Genomic DNA, 9,833 nt, shown 5'->3' on the forward strand with positions numbered 1-9,833 from the left:
CCCCAGTGTCCCACCCTGAGTTCACGCTCACGCTGCAGTTGACAGATCTGTGTAGGTGGCTCATGTAGAACCTTATTTTATTTTTGTTCTTTGTGTAAATGTGTATAGTAGCCTAAGCAGATGGTCTGCTTTTCAGAACTTACTATTTCCAATGGACCCAAAAGCCACTCAGTGAATGAAGATGAGCAGGAAGAACCAGGAGAAGGAAGTGAGGACGAATGGGAGCAAGTGGGTCCCCGAAACAAGACCTCAGTCACTCGCCAGGCGGACTTTGTTCAGACCCCCATCACTGGCATTTTTGGTGGACACATCAGGTTTTACGCTTTTCTTTTTCAAAAGTACTTGTTTATTTGGCTGAGCTGGGTCTTATTTGTGGCATGTAGGAACTTCCATCTTTAGTAGCAGCATGTGGGATCTAGTCCCTGACCAAGGACCAAACCCAGGCTCCCCGCATTGGGAGTGTGGAGTTTTAGCCACTGGACCGCTGCGGAAATCCCGGTTTTATGCTTTTTCTGGAATAATTTAGCGTTTGCATTTTTTTAGGGTTTTGCCATTTTGCTGGAGGGGGTGCTGTAAGATTTGTCCTAAGAAACTTTGGACGGGATGCTTTGCCTCTGCACTGTGTGCCTGCTCTGGTCTTGGGCCTCCTGACACCTTGCTGGCCCCACAGGACCCATGGTGGCACTCCTGCAGAAGGCACCACCCCACCGGTCTGCCAGTGGCTCCTAGCCCCCGGCCCCCTCAACCCTGAACACACTTGACATTCCCTCCATTAGCTGCTCACAGCCTGGAAGGAAGAGAAAGACAAGTTAATGGAAATACATGTTTTGTTAAGACATTCGTGTATCTGATTGGAGGGGTTTTAGGCCCTGGAGCCAGCTGAGCTGGGAAGTTGAGGGAGAAGCTTTTTATGTTGAGGAAGACGGGTGGCACCTCCTTGCCACAGCGCCCTCAGGCCAACTGCCCTTTGCTCATTCACGAAGTCCTAGAAGGAAAGTTTTTGCTTATTCAGTTACGTTGGAGCTGTTCAGTACCATGTGATGTGGAGTTCAGTAGAACTTGCGCTGACTCCAAGGATCTCCTTGCTCCTCCAGAGTCCTCAGGGACCCCATTCCAGTTCAGTCGTCTTCTGAAGGCCCTAGCTTCGCCTTCAGGAGTATGTTTTTTTTTTTTTTAAAGTGAGGCTCTTAGCTTTCTGTTGTCCTAAATCAAGGAGTAATGCCCTTTTCAAGGCACTGGGGAAGTTCGGTCCCTCTGCTAAAACAGCTTAGGTCAAGTGCCTTTTAGCAGGCTGATGAGAACCTCATCAGCTGACGATCAGGCCTCCCGGGCTGGTCTCTCGACCTTGAACATGTGGTTCCTGTGCCCTCACTGTGGACTGGACTCTGCAGGCCCCTTCCTGTTTTGGAGTCTGTTGTGTCAGTCTCCAAATGAAAGGTTTTCTCCTAAAATCCACCCCCTTCTGGGAGCTTTTCAGTTTCCCAAGGAGACCAGCACCTTTCTCCACCTTTCCCAGCCTCTTGATAGAGTCCAGGCCTGTTACGCTTTGGGACCAAGGGAACAGCCGCTGCTCTCCGGGCTGCCTCCTCACGGGGGCCTAAAGTTGCTGCCGTGCTGTGTGTCGGGGAAGCAGCGAGAGAGAAGAAAACCGTGGCAGGAAGCTGCTGACTTGCCCTTCACAGCAGTTCCTCATGAAGTCTAACCACCGTCCACCCCTTAATTTCTGTGTAAACTAGGGAACTTGTGCTGCAGAGTCAGAGTTCCGTGTTGAGCTCCTTGCTGAGGCTCGATGAGACATGGTCTCAGCACACACTTTTACTCAAAAAAACTTAGACAAAGGAAAATGAAATGGAAAACCAGCTAAGGAAGCAAGGCTGAGCTGCGGCTGCCTCCCTGTCACACACACCCTGCTCTCCTTCCTTTGTGGAGTCGTTTTCAGGGGCGAATGCTACCCAAGACATTCTGTGTACCTTGGAGTTCACTCTTATTAAAACAGCCTGCGGGGACTTCTTGCCTGCTGGTGCAGTGGATAAGAATCCGCCTGCCAATGCAGGGATATCAGTTCAGTCCATAATCTGGGAAGATTCCACATGTCACAGAGCAACTAAGCCCGAGTGCCATGCCTCTGAGCCTACGCTCTAGAGCCCGTGCTCAGTAAAGAAGAGTAGCCCCTGCTTGCTACAACTAGAGAAAGCCCGCACAGAGCAGCAAAGACCCAGCACAGCCAAAAATAATAGAAATTTAAAAATCAATCAATAAAACAGCCTGCGAGACTTTGAGAGGATACAAAGAGAGCCAGCGTTTTGACTGTGGCAAGATCGTCACCTTTGCTAACTGGTGCATTAAATAAAGTGGAGAAGGCCTTTGGAAGCCTTCCAAATTTCCACCTGGTGGATTGAGTTGCTAGAAATTCTTTCGAGGTGGTATTGAGCAGAGTTATATTAAAATTCAGCATAGTTTTGGCATTTCTGTCCTCTCCTGTCACGTGACAGAGATGCTGGAAAATCTTGCTTTTGGCACCATAATCTCGTTTGTTTTTCCTGTCCTGCTGCATAATCCTGGGGAGCGGGAAGGTGGGCTCTTAGGTGCGCTGTGCTCTCCACCCCCAGGTCTGTGGTTTACCAGCAGAGTTCAAAAGAGTCTGCCACCCTGCAGCCGTTCTTCACCCTGCAGCTGGACATCCAGTCCGACAAGATACGCACCGTGCAGGACGCGCTGGAGAGCCTGGTGGCCAGAGAGTCTGTCCAGGGTTACACCACCAAAACCAAACAAGAGGTATGTTCGCTGTCTGGGACATTTGTCCTGGGGCTCTCCGTGGGGCGATGGGGGGAGCGCGGATCTGGAATGAGGAAAAGCGGGTTTCACCTCTGCTCCTCAGATCAGCTGTTTAACATGTTTTGGACTGAAAGCTTCTACATGTGAGAATGAAATGGCTGAAACATCATGGTCTCTGGTGCTGGCTGTGGAACTGTAGTCAGGTTTTTATTCGTTCACCATTCGTGTAGTGTGTGAGACACTCGACTCTAGATGCTCCATGGGAATGTAGAGATGGCAGGGCCATTTCCACCCTTGGGATCTCTGTCTGAATGGAAGGACAGGAGAGAAGGCATCTGGAAACCAAAAAAAGCTGGGGCGGTGGCCACTAGGCTTGCTTCCCCAAAGCCTGACCCCCGTCACACACCTTCAGCCAGACAGGTGGGCACTTCTCCGGAGGTTTGCTGGGTGTTTTTTCTGTGGTGCTATCTTTTGGATTGTGACTTGAACAAGTAATTTCTACCGAAACTATTCTCCATAGAAACATAGGAAGCATCAACACGTTTGAAATTACAGAGAACAGTACATAAAGAGGTTAAATTTGCTTCTGAAGATCCATTTTAATAAGAAGCAGCATTCAGTAGACTTTTAAGAGTGCTTAAGGGGTATTTCCGGAGAAGGCAATGGCAACCCACTCCAGTACTCTTGCCTGGAGAATCCCATGGATGGAGGAGCCTGGTAGGCTGCAGTCCATGGGGTCACTAGGAGTCGGACATGACTGAGTGACTTCACTTTTACTTTTCACTTTCATGCATTGGAGAAGGAAATGGCAACCCACTCCAGTGTTCTTGCCTGGAGAATCCCTGGGACGGGGGAGCCTGGTGGGCTGCCGTCTATGGGGTCGCAGAGTCGGACATGACTGAAGCGACTTGGCAACAGCAAGGGGCATTTCAAATGGATAAAACTGGAACTGTTATAAAACCAGTGGTTAGACCAAACAGCTTTAAGGTCATTTAAAGCATCTAATGCAAGAAACACATTGGCCTCAGCTTTCTCTGTATTGTGAGAATTACTAAAAAATGAGTCAATACGTATGTAATTTAAGGTATTACTAAGTTAGCCTTTGGATTTTTATGCCAGTTTAATGCCCTAGGACAAAAGTTCTTAACTTGGCCTAGGGCCCTGAGCTGCATCTGTAGGGTTGTCAGCATGTACTGAAGGAGGTCGGTGGCGCTCAGAAAGAGCCCACTGGATTCTCTAAAGATGTGTGCCTCAGGAAGGTGTGAGACACGCCGCCCTGGAACACGGAGTCCTGGTGTGGGTGGTGGCCCCACGTCTGCCTCTCGAAGTGAGACGGCGTGTCCGCTGTGCTCTGTCTCAGGTGGAGATCAGCCGGAGAGTGACTCTGGAAAAGCTCCCTCCTGTGCTCGTGCTGCACCTCAAACGGTTTGTCTATGAGAAGACCGGTGGCTGTCAGAAGCTCATCAAAAATATCGAATATCCTGTGGACTTGGAAATTAGTAAAGGTAACAGCTGTGTAAGGCAAAAGTGTTCACGGCGACGCTCTGGTGATGCTGGAAACTAGCCAGCTTCTTGAAGCTTAAGCTTTTCCATCCCCTGTCAGGATTCAGAAGGGCTCGCTCCTGATTTTTTTCATTTTACATTTCTTGACTCCTTAATAGAGTTTTAGGTTAAAATTCTCACGAAAATGGCTTTTTAAAGTCAAAGTAAAAAAATGAATAAACCATATGAACATATTACTAGGTGAGAAAAATACTAAAATATATAAAAACTTTATGGATCAGTGATAATAAATACTTCTCCTTACACCGAATATTAGTAACTGTGGGAGCAGCCTGCTTAATTGGGCTTTCTAGAGGATGGGGAACGTTGCCCTCTGGCACCAGTGGCCCTGCTCAGAGCTGCGGCCCAGCCCCAGGTCTCCGCCAGGTCACGGGCTCCAGCTTGGACACTTCATGGTCCAAGCACCCCGTTGTCCTGCTAAGAGTGAGCTTGAAGGAAAACTTCCCTGGAAAACTTCAGAATTTAAGAGAGATGTTATGTGTGAAACTGCAGTTCCCTCAGGAGCATAACAAGCTAGAGGTGATGCTCAGAGTGTCCAGGTGCCTGGAGACAGAGGACATGGGTGCAGTCCGTGGGCTCCTGGAGGACCGGGCCTGCCGTTCTCTGCCCCTGCCTCCCCACACCACCCGGCCCTGTGACCTGCCGGGCAGCAGGACCTGCGGGCAGCGGGTCTCGTGCTCCCTCTCCCTCCAGTGGGCTCTGCTGTCAGCCCTGTTCTCAGGAGTGGCCGTCTTCTGCCTGTAGGTGTGCTCCCAGTGCCAGTTCACGGGCTGCTTGAGGACCAGAGAGGGGAAGAAATGCCAACGGAAAATCATCTTACTGTTTGTTTGAGTTTTGTGATCTGGCGCACGTGGATAATGTTTCCCATCTTAGGCTTTCCAGGGCTGCTTTGTTTTTATCTTGCTTTTCCACTTTTTAGAACCTCTGCTTGTAAGGAGTTTCTAGCATGAGCTTGAGGCTCACTGCCCATCCCCTGATGGGTGGGTTCTGGTGACATGGTTACTGCCTCTCTGCTCAGTTGTCTGCAGACGAAGGGCTGGAGTGCTGGCGGGTCTCCCTGGTCCACAGGGTGGTGACTTGAATGGAGGCCGCCATCTGCCCCCTTTTTCTGAGACCCTGGTATGTCAGCCCTTTTATAGATTGAAATTGTTGATATTTTGTTTTTCAGAACTGCTCTCTCCAGGGGTTAAAAATAAGAACTTTAAATGCCACAGAACCTATAGGCTGTTTGCAGGTAAGTAAACTTTGTACGACATGATACTTCCCTATTAAAGCGATGTTAAAAGGTTTTATACACAGGCACAATTTTATATTGTTATAATACCGTTTAATGTAGAGAAAAATTGTAGGTATCCCTGTGGGCTTTATTAGTCTGTAAATCATTTGAAAATGTGTGTTTTACCTAAAATTTGGTGTGTTTGCAATTTGACAGAATGTCTTCCTGGATCGCTGTAAAGCTCAATCCAGTGTACGGCCTCATTTCACATGATGTTTCTGTCTTGGAGCCAGAGGAGTGAGGTTGTCAGGCTGGGAACCCTCCCTACTGGGGATGGGGTGCCCATAGCCGATTGTGTTTGGTTTTTTGGCCATTTTTATTAGACTTTTCTAGCTTCTCTCCCACCCTCCTTTTGTGTTGCCTTCTGTGAGCCTGTTTGTAATGACTGCTATTTATTGGCCCTCACCAGTTCATTGACCTTTCCACCAGATACTTCTTATAGAACCCCATTTAGTCCTTAACAGTTTCCTGAGAGGAACGCAGTGCTGTCCCCATTTTGTAGAAGAACACACTGAAGCTGTGGAGGAGCACTCACCGCTCCGTGCCCTTTCATGGCAGAGTAGAGCTTCTCACTCTTGCCCTGGGTCCGCCCCCAGTGCTTGGAATGTGGGTGTGGGCCCTGGTTGGTGGGTGGTTCAGGGGCCCTGTGAGAACATGTTGGGCCCAGTCAGCCTTTTCTTCCCAGTGGGTCCTGCTCCCTCTGACTTTTTCTTCTCCCCAAGATGGCTCATCACAGCCTGGCCCCAGCCTGCTGGGAGCTGGTGGGCACTGCCTTCCCCCAGCCTGCTGTGGGCTGGATGCTTGGCCTCTCTGAGGCCTGCCTGTGAGACCAGAGGCCCCCAGGGTGCAGCCTGGCCTCTGAGGTTTGTCACTGAGGTCCCAGGGCATGAACATGTTTCTCTAAGTCCCCTGCAGCTCTCCCTTGGGGTCCTTGCAGAGTGGGTGATGTCACAGGCAGGATTAGGAGGTCTCGTCTCTTGGTCAAGGGGACCATGGTGAGAGCGTGGACTCCACCTGCCTGCACCCCTGAGTCCCCATCGTGAGCCTTCTGACCTCAGAAGTAAGGTCACTGGATGGGTTGCAATTCTCTTTACAATGTGAGTAAAGAGGTACTTATTTAAAAATGGTTTTGACTGTGGGACAAAGAAAACGAGTTAGTACAATGCATAAGCTTTTGAAAATCTCTGGTTCTCGGCTCTGCTTCTATGACAGTGAGCTTGCTGGGTATCCATGATACGTTACCACGTTAACTATGGGGTTACTGTTTAAGAAGTCCAAATACAGGTAGAGGTTTCTCTTCTGAATATTTAGAATGAAGTGTCTCAAAGGAAATGCAAATCAGTTAAATTCACAGGTCCTTTCAGTCCCAGTGACCCGATCACTAAAAAAAAAAAAAGCCCAAAACTCTTTCCCAAGTCAGGTAGGCCTTAGAGGTAAAGTGTGGCAACCTCTCCGTTGGGAGCCTGCAGGACAAGATGAAGCCGCCTCCTGGTGTTGGTCCCTTGACTGGTTTCCCACGTGATGGCCCTACAGTCTTGCTCTCCTCGTGTGACCAGTCACGTTCGTCACTGGTGGGCCAGTGCCCCGTGCCCTCTGAGCCCCAGCAGAGCCCAGCTCTGACCAGCCCAGGTCCCTGGCTCAGGGTGGGTTCGGGTCTCCTTATGAGGGGAGAGTGCACTGGCATTCAGGTGTATTTATTGCTGAATTTCATGCCAGATTGTGCCTCTCTGCCTGAGAGACTGTCCTTCATGCCACTCACGGTAGCACATAGCTCCCCCTGGCCGCACTGCCGTCCCCTTCTCCGAATGTCACCAGAGGCTGCTTCCTTTACGCAGGCTCAGTCTGCTGCTGGGCAGGCCATTCCTGGGCCCTCCTCTTCATGGAAGGGGGCAGTTCCTTTCCGAAGAACAACAGCAGTGGCCAGTGTGCTGTGTCTGCCGGGTGGCTCCACAGGCGCCCACTCAGCCCAGCTAACTGCCCAGGCGACCCTCCTGGGGCAGTGCTGTCCTTGTCACGGGTGACAGTCCTCAGCAAATCTCAGAGTCTTGGTTTTTTCACGTAGTGTAAGCCTATTTCTAAACCACCAAACAGTCCTAATCTGTCCTATGAAAAAATTCATCTTGTTGTAATGTTCTTGGCATTCCTCCTAGTGGGTTAGGCTTTTCCATGTTTCCACGCTGTCCAGGATTCAGACAGTCTGCTGAGAACAGTCTGGAGGTGGGGTTGGCTGGATCAGGGCCTGGGGTTTGGGTCTCAGTGTGCGGTCCCCCAGGGCGCCGGGCTGACGGCTCTGCAGGCCGTGTCTCCTGTGTGTCCTGCTTCCCAGGGGACCATCCCCAGCCCCAAGTCTTCACAGGGCTCACAGATGGGACGACCCCATTATAAATTGGCATTTCTTTCATGGTTTGGGAGGTTTGAACATGTTACTACAGTATAGATGTGTGACTCTGTGTTGTAACTTGCTGAGGGTTTGAGTTTAGACGGCCTCGCTGTGTGTGTCATGTCTCTCTGTCCCACCTGGCTTGGTGTGGGGTTTCGTGAGACTGGGGGGTGCCGTAGGCACTGCTGTGTGAAGCCGCTCTCACGGCGCCCGGCCCTCTTTTGCAGTGGTCTACCACCACGGCAGCAGCGCCACGGGCGGCCACTACACCACGGACGTCTTCCAGATCGGGCTCAACGGCTGGCTGCGCATCGACGACCAGACGGTCAAGGTGGTCAGCCAGCAGCAGGTGGTGAGGCCCGCTGCCGAGCGCACAGCCTACCTCCTGTACTACCGCCGCGTGGACCTGCTGTAGCCGCGCCCGCGCCGCGCGCAGACTCGGCACTCACCGCCTCCCCTCTTCTCTTTAGTGGCTCTTTAGAGAGAAGCTCTTTCTCCCTGTCGCAAAAATGGGCTAGAGTGAAAGGAGACGCCTTGGGTTTTGTGCACAACATAGCTTCTGTTGACTTCTGACTTCCAAATCAAAATCATCTGGTGAAAAGACTGTCTCTTGATTCAAGAAAATACATGAGAAACACATTTCTGAAATAATGCTGATTCCTGAGTAAGAAGGGGAACTTGCGTTTGATTCCCGGTCTAATTGCATAGTAGAGTAAGTCCTGCACCAGCAACAACACTTGTAAATTTGTGAAAATGAATTTTATCTTTCCTTAAAAAGGATAAATTTTTTAATCCATCACACTTTCGCCCCTCACCCTTTAGTTTTTGATAAAGGATAAAAACGAGCCAGTTACCAGAGAAGAAATAGTTCTTCAAAAGATAAACACACACAAAAAAAGTTGCTGGTTCCTAACAGGAAAAATACATTTTAATAATTGTGCGATGAGAAGCCGCTTACGTACACATTGCAGATCAAATATCTGGAGTTACGATGCCAGTCACATAGAAGGGTGATTGTAACTTTATTGCCATTAAAAGATTTCAGAACGCATTCATGCTTCTGTGTACACATAATGAAAAAGGAGCAAAATAGCGAAGATTGGTATTTCCCTCCGTCTGCTGTCTAATTCTGCTGTCTGCTCTTCTACGATGCCGCGTCTCTAATTGTACACAGTTAGTGATAGCTAGGAGTATACAGTTGTCGCCCATCAATAAAAATCACAAAGTTGGTTTAAAGCTGCATGTGTGGTGTTTCTTTGACAGCGAGTGCCTTTTCCAGTAACTGGAGTTCAAGCAGGCAGGACTGCGCTGCCAGAATTAGAGTAAGCCCTTGGTGCAGCCTGCCGTGTTTGCGAACGCCGACCCAGCCCTCAGATGGTCGTTGTTCACTGTTCCCAGAGTTGCTAATGCTAGTGATTTGGATAGGTGGATTTTTTTAAGATCTTCAAATAGCAGAAATGGGGGGGTGGTGAGTGCTCTCCACATTGTGTTGTCCCCTGCGTTGCTCAGTTCACAGAGGTGGGGAGTGTGGGTCTTGCCCAAGCATCCCTGTTGTTGCCCGCCACCAAGCCTCCTGACTGCGCCATGGACACCACCTCTGGATGTGGAGAGGAAGCCTTTCGAGATGGAAGAGATGGAGAGACGTCATGCATGTCAGGCATTTCCTGGCCCTCGGCGCCATGGTTCTGGAAGGCCCTGCACAGGCCCCTCACAGCAGTGAGCTGGGGTCCCCAGAGATGCGGATTTACGTGGTCCAAGCTCTTCCTTTTAGCACCCGCTGCTCATAGCCATGTGTCACTGTGAGCTTACTTTAGAACTACAGTGCTGTTAGAGCACGGG

At 50.0% G+C, this 9,833-nt stretch overlaps 1 protein-coding gene across 1 annotated transcript in view; it reads left to right on the forward strand.

Annotated features, from left to right (window-relative positions):
- The window catches only part of USP10 (ubiquitin specific peptidase 10), a 63,600-nt gene extending 54,370 nt beyond the window's left edge, over positions 1–9,230 (forward strand). The window contains exons 10-14 of the mRNA XM_025268480.2: positions 137–314; positions 2,610–2,775; positions 4,136–4,280; positions 5,507–5,572; positions 8,222–9,230. Of these exons, the coding sequence (XP_025124265.2) occupies positions 137–314; positions 2,610–2,775; positions 4,136–4,280; positions 5,507–5,572; positions 8,222–8,409 (743 nt within the window). The 3' untranslated portion in view covers positions 8,410–9,230. The remainder of the gene's footprint in view (positions 1–136; positions 315–2,609; positions 2,776–4,135; positions 4,281–5,506; positions 5,573–8,221) is intronic.
- Positions 9,231–9,833: the final 603 nt, after the last annotated feature.

Source organism: Bubalus bubalis, chromosome 18 (assembly GCF_019923935.1).
Source record: "Bubalus bubalis isolate 160015118507 breed Murrah chromosome 18, NDDB_SH_1, whole genome shotgun sequence".
NCBI lineage: Eukaryota > Metazoa > Chordata > Mammalia > Artiodactyla > Bovidae > Bubalus > Bubalus bubalis.